We start from the raw sequence: 20301 nt of genomic DNA, 5'->3' as shown, positions 1-20301 counted from the left end.
CTCACTAAGTCACTTTCACTCTCTCTTAAACTACCTCAATCCTTCTCTATCTCACTACGTCACAACATCACTCATTGTTTCTATCTCACTACCACCAAAAATCACTCTCCATCACTAACTCACTCTTTCACTACCTCACTCTCTCTGTCTCACTCTATCTACCTCACTCTCACTACCTCACTCTCTCTATTTCTATCTCACTAAGTCACTTTCACTCTCTTTCACTACCTCACTCTCTCTCTATCTCACTACCTCACAAACTCACTCACTGTTTCTATCTCACTACCTCAGAACATCCCTCTACCTCACTCTTTCACAACCTCACTTTCTCTGTCTCTCACTACCTCACTCTCTATCTACCTATCTCTCACTACATAACTCTCTACCTCACTACTCCATTCTATCTCACTACCTCACAACTTCTCTCTCTCAAAACATCACTACCTCACTCTCTCACTACCTCACTCTCTAGCTCACAACCTCACAACTTCACTCTCTTTCTCTAACTCACTACCTCAATCACTCTCTATCTCACTACCTCACTCTATCTATCTCACTAACTCACTTTCACTCTCTCTTTCAGTGCCTCTTTCTCTATCTCACTACATCACAACATCACTCTATGCTTATATCTCACTACCTCACAACATCCCTCTCCCTCACTACCTCACTCTTTACTACCTCACTCTCTATCTCACTACCTCACTCTCTCTCACTACCTCACTCTCTCTCTATTTCAATACCTCACTCGCTCTCTCTATCTCACTACCTCACTCTCTCTCTGCTAATGCAATAGGTATCACATATGCAAAAAACAAAGCTAATGCCAATACAAATGACAATGCCATTTATTTAGGGATACAAAAAAGATTAAAAAAATAATGAGCAATTCTAATAGCTCTACCTATAATATTGCCGAGACCATTGCATTGTAAATGCTTGTTTCGTAGAATTACTGGGATTCTAGTAGAAGCCGAAAAGAGAAGTCTTTTCAAGATGGCCTACTAATGCACGAACTCAAAAAGCTTGTTTTGACCGTGGCAAACCTAGCGGCCATCTTAGGAGAGGTTCAGGTTCACCAATGATTATGTTCACGGTACATGCTTTTTTCTCTAAATCACATTACGTGCCTATATATATCAACTTCATAGTAATAATTATATATCTAATTGATCACAAAACAGTTGAAATGTATCGCGTCAGAATCCTAACTCCACTGCACACATGGTTACAATCAAAATAACAGATCGCAGCCAGAGCCTGACCCCACCCCTCGATCCCTTCCTCTTTTTGATTGGCTGGTGAAGGCATGCCGTGTGGAGGATGCGCACTCGGTGCTTTTCTGCACTTGAGTTTCTGCTGAAGCCAAGGAGGCTTTAATTGGTTGACCTGTTACCTCTCGGTGAAGTCCCGCGCTGTCCGTCCCTCAGAGTCCGGCTATGGCTGACAGAGTCGGGTAGGCTCAGGAGAGGGGCGCGCGCACCAGGAGGCAAACGGACAACGCCAGGGGCTTCTGGAAAGTCCTGGTCGTGTCTGCCAGGTGAGGCAGGTGTTGTGTGACAGGGGCATAGGCACGTTATGAGCAGGACATGGTGAATAGCGGATTAATGTTTTTATGTGACATGTGGCGAGCTGCTCAGTAGACCTGCTCTAGGAGGACGAGGAACTATAGGGAGTTCGATCGGAAGAGTATGTTGTTATAAGAGACGGCGTTTGCATAGAGCCTGAGTGGCGGGGAAGTGTTTTTTTTAATTGAAATAGTTTTGTTGGATTTGATCTGTAAAGACAAGCATAAGTAAGTAGAATCGAAATATTTTTCGGGAGGGTAAAATCGCAGTTCTGATAAAACACTCAAAGTGTAAACCAAAAATAATGACCCTTTGGTCTGAGTAAAGCTGGAGGTGCCAGTTCCAGCTAGTTCCTTCCAGAGGAGGAGGGACTGGAAGAAACCGGCCGAGCGCTTGAATGCAAATAGTGGAATCTCATGTGCACTGGCATGCTTCTATAGAGTTCACGTTCTTTAGATCTCTCATTATTGTGCTCCTTTCTCTCGTTTAACACATCTCCGTTTTACTGTACATCAATTTCGACGTAGTATTGGAAATGTAATCATTCCAACCTGGATAGCCTCTTCACGAAATGAAGCATGTAAATGTAGTAAGCCCTATGTTCAAGAGAAGAGCTATGCCCTAGAGGTCTATTCTTTCAGACGTACGCTGGTAATGCCCCTCCCCTTCAGTAATTACATTAGTTCAAGGCAAGAGAATAATGTTGATTTTTGTTAGTTAGTCTTTTATTTCTGATACCCCTGCACTAAGATTAATATCTGTGAGCCTCGTCCCTTTTCCAGGTCAACTCTTTAATTTAGTTAATCGTTTCTGTGTGCAAATCAATTGAATCTAACTTATGCCTTGATTTTAGAATTTAAAGTAATATGTATTATAGTTAAAGTCCGCGAGGGCTAGGTTTATGGCTGTACCAAAATAAATAGTGGCATCTGATTTTCAAGCGAGAAGAACCCTAATTTCTAGCATACCTGCCAAGTAGATTCTTGGCTTAAAGGTATTGCCAGTACGTTTCTTTTAAGGTGCAGACTTGCGTTTTTCCAGCATTATTTGTAGTTTCCAGTTTACTATACCTTTAAGTGCTGCCATGCCTACTTCAAAGCAATACGACTTTGATACTATATAGCCCATCAGTATCGCAGTTTACTTTTGTATGCCAGAGTGTACCTCGTATACAAGTTTCATGCAGATGACTGACACCGCATACATTGTATAATTTCTCTGAAAAATTAGAAAAATGAATTTCACCTGCAACTACAGACTTTTCGTAGCCTCTTGGCATGCAATGGCACTGGCTCGGATATATTACTCTTATTGGTGGTGCCACCAATGGGCACCATGGGACAGATTGCCATAGGCAAGCAGTTCTATCTTACATGGTCACATAGTTGATAGGTAATGTGAGTTTGATAGCACAGCCTGCAGTTTAATTAGATTCGGCTTTGGGTCCTCCCCTTTCGATTACCGTCTTTCTTTGACCACTCACTGGCTTGAACATTGTCAGCCACTTTTTAATTCAGCCCAATGGAGTATTCTGTTCTCACCAAATATTATTACACATATTATTATATTAGTGCCAGAGGTATTGTATCTTTGGCTTTTATATATCACCCAGGTAAAGTCATTTCAAATTCTTCAAGGATTTTCTTTTTTACATTAGTGCTAGAAACCCTGCCCCATGGACTGATATGATCACTGTTGACAATCTTGGATGGGGTGGACACTATTACATCACTAATAGTAGTAGCTCAGGATGATTTCCATTGAACATAAGTAACTCCTATTATAGAAGACGTTGGAGACCCCATTATCTACTCATATTGTGAAATGTCCTTTTACTTTATTTATTTTGGGAGGATGGGCACTACACGTTCTCACGTTCTCCCTTAAGGCACAATATTATGCAAATCTGCTACAAAGGCATTTTGCTGTACTTCGAATTTGCAACAAACTGAACATTCTTTATTTACCTTGGCCTAAAAGTGTGACTTAATGTGTTACATACATGCTGAATATGATCAATATTGATGAACTAGAATTCCTTGCAGATATGTGCACATCATCAAAGGTTGCTGGTAAGCGACAACTTCTATAGTCACCAGTAAATATATTACACATTCAAATATTTGACAAGTACGTTTCAGAAATGAAGCTATTGTTTTTTCTGAGGTATTATAGGCACATAGGATTGTAAAATATGTATAAATGTACAGGAACTACAAGTTTGTAGTTTATACCCAACACACCTCTTGAAAGAACATTAGGCACAATACACGTGGTACTAGTTTCACAATAGTCAAGTCAAACTTTATTCAGCTAAAAAAGGCATAAAAGCATATAAGATAAAACACAAAAATGCAGTATTAAAATGTATAAAAAAGGACCATTTTCGAGCAATAAAGAAACCATATAAACCGTTTTGCCCACGTACAACCATAGAACATTTGCATGCAAACAGGTGCTTCTTACCTCTTCCTCGTATACAGTGAACATCTAATAAAATTAAGTACTGCAAATCCTGTTCCATAGAGCCTATTTGTTGTAAAGTGATTACAACTTATTTATGATGTCTAATATTTGCTTCCAGCAGAATTGGAAATAGGAAACGTTTCCAGTGAGGCAAATATAATGTGCAAATAGAGAGCAGTGCTTTGTTTCGAGACGGTGTCACATGGTCAATTGTGAAGGTTCGAAGACAAGGATCCCTGCATCCGGAACGGCATTAAAAAGTGGATAGAGTACAATCGTAATTGTGTGAGGTAAAATCTATATTGAGCATTAAAAGTAATCGTTAAATAAAACTCAACATCTGGAGATACATTGAAAAGCCAATAGTGTCTGCTTGTCTGTAATTTTCGAGTCTCCTTCAAACGGGTCTTGTTACTGAAGTTAAAAGGTACATTTCTAGCTAGGTCTGTTGATTTATTAACTATGCTTTCTCGATTAGAGAAGAGCTCCTGAACCCCGAATATACTTAAAACTAGTTTCACATATACTAGCCATGGTATGGTAAACACGTTATCTAGAGATAAACAATTAGCTATGATTGCTCTTGTGAGGCTCTCGTTTGGGGTCCCTTAAACCCTTAACCAAAGAAGCAAAGGATTTAATTACGTCTTCCTGGTAACCCTTTCTCACTTTTGAAAGGGACATGTGGATGAAGATTGCGGGACGACCAATAGCCTACATAGAAATCTATTTTCCATCCTTTTCAGCCGTTCTACACTTGCATACCCCCAAAGCCTCATCATTACGCCGCGTTGCAACTTAGTCTCCTAGTTAGGTTAGTAATAACATTTCACACAAAAACCCTCTAAAAATTGCATTCTGCAGTCCCATAGTAGTCCTAGCATGCATCTCAAGGAATCAATGGAAAGTGGCAACTAAGTTTGTACCCAAACCTAACAAGCCGAACCACAGTCCCCAAAACATGATCCACCTTGAGAATTCTTCAATGAATTTGCAGGAAACTCAACAGTGAGCACTCCAGGGGGTACTATCACAAAAAAACAACTTCACATGGAGAAGCAATCTACAGCGCAGAGCAATGGTCCAGAAACACACAGTATGCTAAGGAACTGAAACAGGAACACCATTAACACTGGCAACAGAGGTACATCAAAGTAGTGGTTGCAGTTGTTTATAAAGGAAGAAATATGTTGCGAACTCGTAGCCAAAGAGGAAGTGACATGCCTAGTGTTTAAAGAGGGTAGAGAATTTCCTAGTTTCTGAGGTAGTGGCCCTCCTTTTTTTAGGATACATTTGTACGATCATAATGGAAATACACCACATTTCTGGAAAAAATGCTTTAAAATACTTTAGAGGATAACTGTCCATGCTTTCATACTTTTAGTTTTTTCTATTTTAAGTACAGGAGGCAGTGAGTTCTATAGTTTTGTCCATTTTGGAGTCGCAGAAGTTTTATGTTTCTACAGACCATTTTAGCTGCCTGGAGAGATCGATTATCAGCACTCGACACACCACACTGCACAACACAACACATGACGTAACATTTTCTTTTACACTCATAAATATACAGAAAGGAACTTTTGAACAACCACTTTCAACCATAGATTTCCTGATGTTCATCTGGTTTTAGTGGCTAATAGGGCTGTCCATGGGCTATACTATCAGTCCATTGCATTTTGCCCATGGAAATACGATACAAGTAGTTCTACCCCTCTGTGACCTCTCTGTGACTTTTTGGCATTCCTAATACAGCATCACGAATTCTCTAAATTCTGGCAAGGAAGTAAACGTTCGTTGCACTGAGCAGCAGTGAACCAGGCATTCAGTTCTACTCTGCCTTCATAAGAGGCAGACGTCACCATAGAGCCCATTGGAAAATTGTTCTCGGCTCCCCTTCAAGTCTTGAACAAGAAAACTGCTTTGGAAAGCAGGTTACTGTGGTGCAAGCTCAGATTATTGTTCAATCAGTCTCTTTACTAAGTGATCCCCACGAACTTCCCTTGCAATAGAAAAGGCCCCTGAAGCGGTCACTCAAGCCTGCACAAAGTTAAGCCCTGCTTTCTTTAACGTACCTTCACAGTATGTGCTACATGCAACAGCTTGAGTTCTAAGATTTGCAAAGAGTAACATAAGTAGTCAATATGTCACGTGCACTGTATGTGTGACTAAATCTTGCACGTGGAGCAACATTAATGTCTTTATAAACAAGTAAGTGAGGTTTTCAAATAACCTACGTACTAACCTTAATTTCTTCAATGTGGTCACAAATAGCATGGTCAATAAAAATGAGGCACAGAGAAAAATTTGATTTGCATAGGATCACACAATTTGATTAAATGGGAAAGCTAGGAATTGATCCCAGTTTTCCTGGTTAGATTTGTGCAATTCAGTGACTGGATGAAACTTCCCCCATTAACACCAAATTGTAATGTTTTGTGTTCAATAATTTCTCGACCCCAAATACTAGATTATGTTCAATGAATGCAAATATCTTGTTAATTCAGTCTTACTACAAATACAATATCACAGTATCTTTCCCAAACAACGTTAAAGGTAAACGGATGCTGGAGACTATTTTAATGGTAATTTCACTGTCTTTCCCTGACTTAAACCTTAAAGGGAGTATCCACACCTCCATGATGGCCATTAGCAAATTAAAGCAAACTCTTTCTGCCTGCAGGCGTTCACTGACCTAGATGAACATTTCTCCACAGCTCAGCTTAGCTGCAAACATATAAAGCAGAGAAGCACTTTTTAGGTTATGTGAACACCTCATTGGTTCCTCTAGTCTGTTTTACCTTTTAAAATTGTGACAGGGAGGGAAAAATGTAGGGCCTGACATGCTTGTTCCACCTCTATTTTAACTCACCAGTCCCCAAGGGACTAGTGCAAAGCAGTCCTCAAGGGAGTAGTGCAAAGCAGTCCCCAAGGGACTAGTGCAAAGCAGTCTCCTGTCATTAAGACTGAGGTTGGCTGCATGCTTATTTTGCTATCCTACCTGTGAAAGCGCGTTTAGTAATCTAATCTTTGAGTGAGTTTGATTGTATTACATACTTGCCTAAGAAGTGTATGATATATCACCTAGAGCATAATAATAGAATCAGGATAGAGGGTAAAACAATATATTGGGAACAATGAGCAAATAACTGCATAAATGCTGTATGGGACTTGGGAACACGAGACAACACTATTCCTTTCTCCACTTTACTCATTACATTTGCCCTGTCTGATATACAATTATATCACTTTCTGAAATTGAAAAGTGTAATTGGTAAACTGATCCATCTTCATACCCCTGATCTTCTGGGGTTGCTCTGTAACTTCAGGAAGAACTGCCCCTCAGCATCGCGCATTTGCAAAATGCTTGAACCCACTAAAAACTACCTAATGAAAGGTCTGAAAAAGAAATGGTCCACATGCATTCAACCCATGCATAATAAGTCCTTAAAGCATGCAACATGGGGAAAGATCTGGCAGACCAAACACTAGGAGATGATGGACGGAGCTCTGGAACTTTTCAGACACTCACCCCCAGTCACAGATCCGGGTTGAATCCATCATGGTTCTTTAGCTCACTTCGCCACCTCTGTTCAGACACAGCTATATGCAAATCGGTCTTGACCCTGTGCCTCATGGGAACAGTCCACCCCGAACTGCCAAGCCATGTCTTTCCTGGACCGGAAACAAGCATCCTGGGACTGGTTTCGGGCTGACGGCCCTCATCAGCCAGGCTAGCTTGAATCCAGTGGCAAAGTGAGCAAGGGCATACCCTGCGTCTGGGCATACACTGCCAATTTAGGGCAAACAAAACAAACATAAGTTGATCTGGCAGTCCCCAATTCTAGCAAGAATCGCCCAAGCTTTAGCACAATCCATGTTGGCCCATTCATAAAACTTATTGGACTCATGCCAAACTTTACAAATTGGGCGTATCTAGGACAGACACCTCCTGGGAATGCATGGAGGAGGTGGGCTCTTTGTAAAATATGTTTTTACTCCTGTGAACTCGTCCAAAGCTTTGGATCAGAATACAGTCTCTGATCCAAGATCTTTTCGAAAAGACTTTCCTACAATTGTATTGCGAATTTCTGCAAATCCAGGTTCACTGTCCCTATCGGTGCAAAATGCATTACTTCTTGACCTACTTGTAACCTTGAGTGCTAAAGTGGTTTTGATGGAGTGGAAATCTGCTTCCACGATTTCATTAAAAAAATGGTTGATCATGCTTTGCGCAACTAGAAGCGCGGATAATATTATGTAAATGAAGTTAGACCCAGCTAGACACCTGTGGGATTACATTGATGAATAGTTACACAAATGCAAACACCCGTAGGTGATACTGTAATACACACTCTGTAGAATTTTGAATGCTGCTCTATGATGGGTCCCACTCTCACTGACTATCTAATTGATTGTAAATATGGGGACCACGTAGTGTTCATCCTGTCATAGGACTCTGGTGAACTTGCTCTTCAGAATACAACTTTAACTCGCCTCCTTCCTCTCCTCCCTCCCCCCTTTTGTTTGTTATTTCTTCTCTCATCTATTCCCTTTTTCGTCATTTCCATTTGCTCTTATATTTGGGATACCAGGTTCTCTTAGTCATCGGAGTAATGCTGCTGCCTTGCTCGAGATATGTGATCTATTGTGCTGCTCCTTAATATCTGCATCCCAATACTGTGTTCTATATTTTTACATATGAGGTATTATGTATGACTAGATCAGAGCTCTTTCCCTCCAGTACACCTCCCGAGGTATGGTCCCCTTCTGAAAGTGTACCGTTTGTCTATAAATCTAAAAAATCTGTTCAAAACTATATTATCACCTAGAGACTGACTGGCAGTGAAGTATATTGTACAAAGTCAGTCTGCCAGGTATAGTTGTCCCATACCAGAGCTCCGTTGTTGATTCAGTCTCGTCTTCACAATCTCCCCATGATGATAATCATATTTCTGGGTTACCTGCCATGAATTGAAGTATGCAGGTGAAAAAAAGAAACCGAACTTGGTGAACAATTGATACCTGGCACAGGCACATTTGAGATCCCTTCACTCACTTACCTGTAGAATGATTTGCAAACGTTGGTGGCTGCTGTAATAGTTAAACATGTTAAACATCCCTTTTAGAAAATATTTTTAGAGCTGAAGGCAAATAATGGGATATTTTAATTTCTACTTACCAGCGAAAATGAGTGCCTTGTTTGCATGGTACTGAATTGACATAGGTTGTACAAAAATATACAGACATGGCAGTGTCCGGCCACTGTCGCGGAGATGCTGACCAGCTACAGTATGCAGGAGTCCACTGTTGTGACACAGTTCATTTCATGGTTTGCTGGATGGCTGATTCGCAATGATATAGTGTTTCACAGTTTTCTAGATGGCTGATTGCTTTAGTGAACAGTCCTACTTACAATGACTAGGATAACAGCCTCCTATATTGTTCAGCCCCTTCACGGTGAGCTGTGCAGGTCACATCTTGATTGGTATATATGCTGTAAAACCAACCATTCTACAGGTAAGTAAGTGAAGGGATCAAAAAAATGTAACTGTCAGGTATCGATTGTTCAGTAAGATCTGTTTATTTTCTTTATAGTCTTTCACCAGCCAACTTCAATTCATGGCAGGGAAACCAGAAATAGGATTATCATCATGGGGAGATTGTGAAGACAAACCAGACTGAATCAATTACAGAGATCTGGCATGGGACGAAAATGTACCTGGCTCCTGCACGTTTGCTGTGCTTTTAAGAAAAAGATGATGAATAAAGAGTTTTTGGAAGAAGAAACCACTCTCACATTTGTTTATTGAGATGGCGATTTATCATTCCAAATTGTGTACTATGTACTGAAGATTTATGATGTGCATATAATTGATCTTGAAATTGAGTGCTGAACAACTGCTGTTGATGATCATTTTGGGCAGTAATTCCCCTTTAGAGGTGTAGAAGGGTCGCACCTCTGGTTCGTTGTACCACTGTGAACTTTATTTAACTTTTTTAATTCTGTACTGACGGGTGCGGGACTTGCGTGCCTTGATCCTTCTCCTTTGCTAGATGGTCTGTGTGTTTGGCGACTTGTCAGAAAGGAAAAGTACGAGACAGGTGTTGTCAGTATTGGATATGATGTTGATTCAGTAGGCTGGATGATGCTGACAGTGGGGTTGTGTAGGCGTTAAACAGAATGGGCCTGAATGAGGATCGCACACCATCTGCGAGATGGTATCTGGGTTGAAGAAGGTCAAGCTGAGCAACTGGGTGTGACCTGTCAGGAAGGAACAAATCCACTAAAGTGCATGACCTTGGATGCCGGCTTTGTACAGTTGTTGGATAAGGATGGGGTGTGAGACTATGTTAAAGGCTGTGGAATGTTCTAGTAGGATGACCGCCACAGTGTCACCACTGTCTGTGATCATCCGGATGTCATCTGTGGCAGCGATGAGCGCGCACTTTGTACTGTGGTTGGGCCTGATTCCGGACTGAGTGGTGTGGAGAAGGTAGTTTTCAGTGAGTTGTGTGACCAGGTGTTTATAACTTCTCCATTACCTTTGCCAGTTAGGGTGGCAGTGCAATATATATCGATAGTTGGCCACTGCCTTTGGGTTGCTGAGACTTTCCCAATGAGGGAGAGTACTGTGGTGTGTTTCCAGATGTCTGAGTGGGTCGCTGTGATGATTGAGACATTCAGAATTAGGGTGATTGCTCCGCTGATAGAGTCCAGTTCTTTGATGAAGACTTGTTGAGTGCAGGTGTCTGAAGGTGTTCTGATGGCTGCGTAGTTGTTGCAGTTTTTTGTGTGGTGATAGTGGACAGGTGGTTAGGGCTCCCTATGGGTGTTGGTATAAATGGGCAAGAGGGCTGTATGGGTGGAAGGGTCTGGTTGAGGCTCGAATGTTTTCGTAGTTTCTGGTGATCCGGTTGCTGAAGATTGGGGACCACTGGGTGCTGAGGTCCTGAAAGAGGGTTATGCTGGTGGAGTTTGCTGCTGAAGAGGTGAAGAATTTCACTATGGCATCGGTTTCCTTGGCACGGTTGGTGCTGCTTTCGCTGCAATCGGTGAGCGTGGAGCATTTGATGGCTCGGATTTTTCTGATGGCAGTTGCTCTTTTCGGTGTCGTCTGACTTTGTCTCCATCTGCATTCAAGTTGCTAGCAGTGGTGTTTAGTGAGCCTGAGCTCTTCTGTGTACCAGCTTGCTTGTGGTCTGGTTCTCGTTGTTATTTTCGCTTTGAGAGAAGCGAGTGTATTTGTGCTCAGATAGTGAACCAGGCCTTGAATTTGGATCTTTCCAAGTCCCGGCATAAAGCGATGCTGAGGGTGTTTCTACGGAGGTGTGCAATGGGTATGTTGAGGTTGATGAGGGTGTGGTTGGACCAGGTGATCTGTGTGGGCTTGTCTACTGTGGTGTTGCTGTAGCTGGTGAAGATGGGGTCCGGTAGTTGTCCTGCAGCATGTGTGGGGTCTCACCCTCCCTGGATGAGTCGGAGGATGGACAGATCCTCGAGGTTGGTCGTGTCGTGATTGGTAAAGTCCCACATGCAGTAGTTGAGGTCGCAGAGGAATATGAAGGTGCTGTAGTCAAGGATTGGGGAGGGATGTCTGCGATGGTGCTGCTGAACAAGGTGTGTGGTCTGGCAAAGCGATAGATGAGGGTGCAGTTGGTGGTGATGGGGAGTTTGAAGCTCAAGTGTTACATGTTGCTTGTGGAGTATTGGATAGATTCTTTGAAGGTGATGGCTCTGGGTCTGTGTCTGTGTCCTGTCTTGCGATGTTGTATCTGGAGGGGGGATTAAAATGGCTAATGGAGGCCAACAAAGGTGTAAGCCAGGTTTCGGTCGGGAAGCGAAGGGCTGGTGAGCAGTCGTGCAGCAGATCCTAAATTTCAGTGACTTGTTTAGTGAGGGTTAGAGTATTGAGTACCATGCAACACAGGGAGAGATTTGGTGTAGTCGTGATCATGTGTGTTGGGTGCATGAGATGCAGAGGGTGAAGTGGATGCAGGAGAGTGCCTGGAAAATGGCAGGTAGCACAGGAGAATGCACCTTCATTGTTGGTCTGTGAGGCATGGCTGGTAGATATGACTGGAGTTCAGGGTGGGAATGATAGAGGTTGAAGGTGGGTAGGAAGAGTATCTGGAGTCCTGGTGCTGTGTGCAGGCGGGGCATGGAAAGGTGCAGAAGAACTTGCCTTTTGTGTGCAGGAGGTGCACAAGGGTGGATAAACTGTACGCATCCACTGAGTGTCCACATTGCAGCCTCTATTAAGTTAAGACTTTTAGTGGGAAGCCAATGCTGTCACTTCCTGTGCAAATGGATGTGGGGAAATCCAGTGATGTCGCTTCCTTTCACACACATTCCTTTTTCTTCCTCCTTTTCTCTATTTTTTCTCCCTCTTTCCCTTTTTCTCTCACTTTCTCTTCTCTTGCCTTTTCTCTTTCTCACCATTGTATAATTCAGTTACCTAGTATACATCATGGATGTTCCTAAGATTTATTTACATATGCTCTTTAAAGTGTATTAAGTACAGTGGTTCATATACTGTTTCAAATTTCAAAACCATGTTAAACATACTTGCTTGCCTTACCATGTTTACTAAATACTTGCTTTACATATTGTGAAAGGATGGGCAGTAAAATTGTCTTTTACTTAGTTGTTGCTAATTTGGAGAAAGTACACTTGCAAAATGACTCTTTCCTAAGCTGCCCAGAAACCTATTTTTGACTCCATTACAAATATGATCAGGCTGCTAATTTACAAACTTGTGTGAAGGACCGAATGATAAATAACGATTTCAATCGTGATTGAAAAATAACCATGCAGAAAATGGTAAGTGTTCAGTTACCAGGCAACATCAGTTTAATGTTTTTCTGTGCTCAAATCTGCCAAGTCTTGCACCTTTTCTTTGCGTTAAACTTTAGGCGGTGCATTAATTAAGTATTGATCTTTGCTAATCACACACAATTGTAAAATATTAACTTGTTTTCAAGTTTGAATAAAATCTTTTTTGTCTTCCAGGATTACAACAGTGTGCAAACTGGAACTGAAACAAAACCAACCAGTTTAAAGAAGCGTCCTTGTTCTACGATGTCATGTACTGTACCCGGTTGGATTTTTAACTCTGCGAGAAACTGTGTTGTTACATTGCCAGGCAAAAGGCATTGGCATGCAAAATGCATCTCCAGCAAAAACGCAACCCGGTGGAAAAGTACATTTTACAGGGATCCTTTTGTGCCCTTTCTGGTGGGGTGTGCGCCAGATAAGAATGTCTTCCTGAGTAAAAAATCATTCAGACATACCTCGGTGGAAGAGCAAATCAATTTGCCATTTGCCTCGTCGCACATAAATCATATTCTACGAGCGAATGAGTTTTCACACAAAATTCTTGACTTTGATGGAAAGAATTCCAACTCCATTCTTAAATTTGAGAGTAACCAGTTGGCTGCCAATACACCCAATGAAGATCGTAGAAGTGCAGCAACGTGCTTGCAGACCAAAGGCCTCATGTTTGGTGTGTTTGATGGCCACGCTGGATTTGCATGTGCACAGTCAATTAGCGAGCGACTATTCTATTACATAGCTGTGTCTTTAATGTCTCAACAAGTTTTAGAAGAGATTGAGTTTGCCATGGAACATATGAAGCCAGTCCTTCCAATTTTACAGTGGCACAAACACCGAAATGATTACTTTTACAGAGGAGTAGCATCACTTTATGTAGACCATCTTCGAGTTTATTGGCAGGAGTTAATAGACCTGGACAATCAAAGCGGACTCAGTGTGCAGGAAGCCTTGGCATTTGCGTTTAAGAGGCTTGATCATGACATTTCATTGGAAGTGCAAGTTCCTTTTGAAAATGAAGTCTTAAGGAATCGAGCACTCCAGGTTGCCTTTTCTGGGGCTACTGCATGCGTTGCCCACATTGACAACATCCACTTGCATGTTGCCAATGCGGGGGACTGCAGAGCTGTCTTGGGTGTTGAAAATGACGACGGCACTATGTCTGCACTTCCACTTACACTTGACCACAATTCCCTCAATGAGGCAGAACTCTTACGATTATATGGGGAACATCCCAAATCAGAGGAAGAAACCATAATATTGAACAACAGACTGTTGGGAATTCTCATGCCCCTCAGAGCTTTTGGAGATGTCCGATTTAAATGGAGCAAAGAACTGCAGAAAAGTGTTTTGGAAAATGCTTGTGATATTGAAGCATTGAATATTTATCAATATACTCCCCCGAACTACTATACTCCGCCCTATTTGACGGCTGAGCCAGAGATAACCTTTCACAAATTAAGGCCTCAGGATAAATTTCTGATTATAGCTTCAGATGGATTGTGGGATATGCTGGACAATGAGAATGTGGTGAGACTGGTTGCTGAACACAATTCTGGGGCACATTTTCAAGCCCCGGAGCTTACAGTTGATAAATTCAGTTTGGGGCATATGCACAGCATGCTTCTTAAAAGGAGAGCGAAAGGCCTTCACCCACCAGATCAAAATGTCGCCACTCATCTCATCAGGCATGCCATTGGCACCAATGAATATGGAGAGATTGATCAAGAGAGACTTACCGTAATGCTGAGTTTGCCAGACGATTTAGCTAGAATGTATAGAGATGACATTACTGTCACTGTCATTTATTTTAACTCTGATGCAATTGAAAAGCACTACAGTAATAATTAATAAAAAAAGGGCCTCCTCCGTTTGAATTGGTGTTTAGAATAGAAACCAAAAGTGACTTTTAAGACCAGAAGTTCTCTAAGGGAATTTTGGTTGTCTGATTTAAAAAAAATTGTTAACACTACTTTTGTGAAAAAAACATCTTGGAGGCACAACATGGCAAATGGTTTATTAAAGCGAGTGATAAAATCTACTGGAGTCTCAACAACTGATAAATCAGATTGTGTGAGATGCTGTAAATCTTTAGTACAAAGGAAGCATAGTTACAAAGTTGCAAATTACAACAATATAATTGGCAAATCCAAAATCGGTTTGTGTTCTGCAGGTTTAACCCAGCTATTTTTTTTCTTCTTCTTAGAATAAACTCGATCCTTGAAAAATTGTTTTAAAAATCTGAGCTATAAATGCCATGCTTTTATTTTAGAGGACATAACATTCTTTTAGTTACTCCCTTCCTTTGCAGCACTATTCAACTAGTTTAAATAGACCTGTTGCAGTTTCTAAAGTGTTTAACTTTAAATGGTTTTATCTTCAATTCATCTCCGAATTCCCCATTGGAATCCTAGGTTAAGGGATGTATAAAGTAAAATAGTTTTGGCCAATTAGCTTTACATGACCCGAACTTTGTGTTTAATCTCTCGTTGGTGGGTTGCTGCTGATGAGGTCGAACAGGGTACTTTCAGTACTGCCTGTACATGGTCCTCTCATTAGTCAAACATTTTAGGTTGTTAATGTTTGTAATCTGTGTGCTTTGTAGCAGTATCCAGCTTTGAATAATTAATCATCATCCATGCAGACAGCACTCTATATTACATAAATTCTTCACGTCTTCCACCATCTATCACCTATGCAGTCCACTACTAACCATAAATAACATTGTTCACATTTAAATTGTCCCACCCATTATTCTGCTATGACACTACTCTTTCAAGCCATTTACTATAGCTATAAAACCCTTTCCCATATGCAGATTTACTATCCTAACAGCCACTATGACCTGTCTGTTTTGCACAGGTAATTGTGTTTTATATGTTCTTGCACCACTATTGTGTTCACAATACAACCGTTTCTACTTCTTTTGTTTCCTAGTTCTTACAGCAAGTAATTGTTTATTTTCTTACTTTCAATGTAATCTTTTTTGTTTAAATTGGATTACACGTATAATTTCTTGAATGCTTTTGTTTTGTGGTGCACCAGTTGTCAGTCCTTGGACCTCCTCTCTTATCTTTAAGTTCTGTTTCCTTTGAAGATAAATTACACTTTTATTCCATCTACCACCGCTATGAGAGATTATCCAACTCTTCTTTTTCACTTTAGATGACTTTTCTCAGGTCGAGGCACTCAAACCTTGCTTGTGTAATGTCTTTCTTTTCTTCTACTTGATGACATGTTCGCAGTTGTTGCTGAACATACGCAAATGTGAACTAATCACTGCAATCTATTTTCAGCCTATTTGTCCATGTGAAGATCACATTCTTTTACACACATTTCAAACTTTTAGCTGTGGGGGTCTCTTTCTACTCATCTTGGAAGAAAAAAAGTGCTCTTTCCTGTAACGTTTCTTTGTTTTGTTTAGCAAATCCCCAAATAAGTTGTTGTATGGACTCTTCATGTGAGTTTTGTTAGAGTACAGCTTTGTCGATCCTGTACTTTTGAGTGAGTTACTGAATTCCATTTGGAAGTAGTAGGTTTTAAGAGAGACTAACCAACGTCTAAGCGGTAGATTATGCAGTGTGATCATGGCAGGCTTTGAGGGGGATCCTGGTTGTCTTTTCAGCTGAAATACATGTTCCCTGGTGGCCAAAGGAGCCCAGTACCTGAAAAGATGCGCCTCTGTGTATGTGTTTTTTTTTTTTTTTTGGAACATAGTATTTGTATTGTGTGATACAACATAACGGAAACGAGCAAAACCTTACCACACCTAGCACTTAATGTTAATGTCCAGAATCATCCTTCAGAACTCCATCCAGATCCCTGTCATTTTTCGCCCCATCGCCTCCGCTCCCTTGAAGATTTCCAATAGCATCCAGAACCTTACCAAACCATATGGACAACAAATAACCTCTGATTTCAAAATCTTCCTACAGTTTTCTCCTTCGTGTCTCCTGAGGGTTTTGTCATTCCCGCTAAGAGCACTATTATGTTGGGACTAGGGGGGATTCCAAAATGGTGATATCTTTAGAAAGTAAGTCTAGAAATGGTTTCGACAGGCTATCGAAATAGAGATGATAAGATATTATAGGATGTAATCTTTCTTTTTCCATTGAAATGCGATTACCAATTTCGCTGCTTCTAGTCACTGCAATGTTGAGTATGTGTTTGGATTTGAAAGGCACAACTATCCAGATGGTCTTGGTCCCAGAAATTGAACTTCTTGTAAAAATGGCACGGGGCATCCTAGTGCTATATGCAATGCCTGGGCTATCTCTTTCCATAATGGGACTTACCTCATGCAGTTCCACAAATCATGTATTGTATTAGGTATTCCACCACATCCCCTCCAACAGCTACGACTTGCATTGGGACACCTACAGTGGATATTAATCGGCCCAAAGTGCAAGTTGCAAAGAGCTTTCTAGTGTATTTCCCTATACCCTACGCAGGTAGCCCCCTTATTGTTCTTCCTCAAAATGTCCCTCACCCGGAAAAGGTAATCAGTTTGCCTAGATGGCAGGGACATAAACATTTGGGCTACTTTAATTTTTCTTCTTGGTTTTATTTCTGCATCATAATTGCATTTAGCTCCAATCATGTAAAATGTTGTGGTGGTGTGTTCCAGATTGTGGCTCACATCTCCTGCTACTTTTATAAGACTGCTCCTCCTCTAGCTCCAGGGTTGCGCTTGAACGCATTAACTGGCTTCCTCACTAATGAGAAAGGCCAGTCTGTTTTCCTCCCTTAGCATTTTAGCATTTTAGCACTCTAGCGCTTGATGTCAGGAGGGGCTGTCTAATCTAACCAGGCCACTCCGTTGCCCCCACTGGTTCTACACTTGGGTGCCTCTTCTGAAATTGCCAATCTCTCTTTCAAGCTAGGACTCACCCTGTAATCGGCAGTGCATCTATCGAGGCGATTCATGCCCACTGCCACATTCAGCGTTACTGCTTACAACTGGTGGCCCTCCGGGTCACCTCTGTCCTTCACGTCAGCTATCTTATTGCATATATCCGACGTGCCTGCCTTCCATCGGGTGCTATCCTATCCTCAGCGTCGCAGAGGCCCTTATTTTCAAATGCAGAATCAAGAGGCCCAGGCTCGCTCTACACAGCGTTTAAGAGTTTGAGTAAAACTTGAAAATGAGGGTTTACATTTATCCATCTCAAACGTGAGTGGGGAGCGGAGACACTAGTCTGCTTACACTGCCGTCTTGACCACACTACCTCTGCCTAAAATTGAAGTGGTTGATTTTCAGAGTGTGACGAGACCTGTGATATCTTGTGGTTGTGTGTCGCAGAGCCAGCCTCTAAATGTAACCTTATTATTTTAAACTGTGTGACATAGGTAGAAGATGGAGTGCATTTTGGGTGAATTTAGACAGTTTGCTTGTCTGATTTTCTACTCTTTGAAGCCTGTTAATTAGCTTTTAGTAGGTCTTATCACATTTTACGATAGGAGTGCTGCTCCATGCTTGGTATTCTGTTTAACAATGTTGCAAAGCTATCCAAGTTGCTAAGGTCTCTCTGTACTTTTAACAGTATTACTCATTGGCCTATCTGTGCTCCATAGAACTCATTTCATAGGGTTTCATCATACTGTAAGACACTATTCTTTGAATCGCTTCTCATGTCACTCCATGTACATTTTACTAATCCTAAAAAATCTTCTTTTCCATTTTTTTACCATATTGTCGAAAAACTCACCCGTTCTGTACAGACCTTTCCCTTGTTGTTCCATTTAGAATGATCCGCTTATATACTACACCCCAAACTGCTCTCTCTGCCAGAAAATGGCCCTTCTGTAAACCACCATCTCCAGTTTGCATGCACATTTCTACTTACTCATTCACACTGCAGCAATCTCATGTAAGGCCAGTTGCTTACCAAACTTTTTTATTTAACTATCGGAAGCCTTTTTTAAATCCTTCTACATGAACTAATAAAGTACACTCTCCGAGAACTACTTCTGCATGTCTTCCTTCCGGATATCTCCATGCCTGTCGTCGCCCTACCTGTATCAGCTGGGTTGTACAACAGAGCCTGTTTTGTGAATCCACAAGGACAAGAAGATGGCCACCTCCTTTGCTTCCATGTTTTGACACCTATGCAGTGATATCTTTTTTTACATTTTTTTTTTTTAGCAAACCTAGTTGCTGTACAGTGAGATGTGATGTGACTCGCTCTGTAAACCATATTATTGCCATGCCAGGTTTTCTTTTTTTAACTTGAAGACCAGAAGGGCGAGAAAACTACCCTGCTCCTCAATTTCAAATGTGGCAATATTTCAAAAGCCGACAGATTAAATTAAAAAACAGCTGTTTAAACACGATATGCAAATGGTTTAAAACAATTGTCCGGTGGTACATGTTTATACAGGGTAACTTCTTGCTAACGCTTATGTTTAATGAATTGTTTTCTGTAAATGGGTTATCGCACAGTAGACTCTTGGTTTTATGTAATTCAGCCCGTAGTAATAGGATTTTAAACCCCCCCCCTCCCTGTACATTTCCCTTCAGTTATCCTCAATTCAAGTTTTATAGTTTGCAAAAAAAGTTCTTAACATGATAAAATACCTATTTTTATAAAGAGACTAACCAGAGGAATTTGTTTGTAAAATGCCACATCCATTTACTGTACTATGGTCTTTTAATCTGTTTACATTTAATTCATAGCACAATTGTTTACATTAACAGGATATATTTTTTATGTTGAATCTTGTACAACAGTTCGATATGTTATTTCTTACAGTAAATGTAAAGTAAAAACAAACTGTATTGCAGCTCTGTTATTTTTGTTCATTGTATTCACAACACGATCTGTTATTCGGGCCGTTTTCTATATTGTTCTATATTTATCGTGTTGTGAACGTTTAGGTGCTATACAAAATGGTTAATTTGTGTTTATGACTTGCACGTTCATTGTTCACCTCCAAGCTTCTTAATACTTCTGAGCACTGAAGTGTTAAGATGATAAAATAATTAGTGAGCCAGCACAGTTGTAAGATTTTTTTTGTGAAGTGGGAGGTCTTTTTTTGCCGGTCGTGCAATTTGGAATGACTGTACCCCTCAGCAGGTTTTACAGGTGATACTGCCCAGTCTCTCTTCTGTGCATTTGCTGCTATGGCAGACTTCTCCATTCGAAGGATTTATGACTTTACCTTCATTAAATGTCATACACTCTTTTCCTGCGCAACCATATTTCACATGGATGCATGTTGACTGCTCTGACAGGCAGGAGAGTGGCATACTCCCCAAAATAAACGGGCAGCTCGAAAAATAATGTGAGACCCCCATGAGTTTGTGCAATAAAGCCGAGCTTTTGTCCTTTCCTCCCGAATTTGTTTGGCTCTGGCCAACTGGTAATTTGACCTTTTTGTTGGCTATTGCCTGCTGAATAGCCAGAGACACTCTTTCTGTTTAAACTGTCAATTGAC

At 41.0% G+C, this 20301-nt stretch overlaps 1 protein-coding gene across 1 annotated transcript; it reads left to right on the top strand.

Annotated features, from left to right (window-relative positions):
* The first annotated feature begins 1341 nt into the window (after positions 1–1341).
* PDP2 (pyruvate dehydrogenase phosphatase catalytic subunit 2) lies at positions 1342–19637 on the top strand. Its single transcript, XM_086947730.1, has 2 exons — positions 1342–1540; positions 13045–19637. The coding sequence occupies exon 2, from the start codon at positions 13114–13116 to the stop codon at positions 14713–14715; it is 1602 nt and encodes a 533-aa protein (XP_086803856.1). The 5' UTR covers positions 1342–1540; positions 13045–13113; the 3' UTR covers positions 14716–19637.
* The last annotated feature ends 664 nt before the right edge of the window (positions 19638–20301 follow it).

The sequence above is a fragment of the Lissotriton vulgaris genome, chromosome 12 (assembly GCF_964263255.1).
Source record: "Lissotriton vulgaris chromosome 12, aLisVul1.2, whole genome shotgun sequence".
Classification (NCBI taxonomy): Eukaryota; Metazoa; Chordata; class Amphibia; order Caudata; family Salamandridae; genus Lissotriton; species Lissotriton vulgaris.
This window is presented reverse-complemented; position numbering and strand designations above follow the sequence as displayed.

Excerpts from the sequence above, each read along its gene's own strand:
- PDP2 (XM_086947730.1), top strand. The coding sequence starts at position 13,114 with ATGTCATGTACTGTACCCGGTTGGATTTTTAACTCTGCGAGAAACTGT.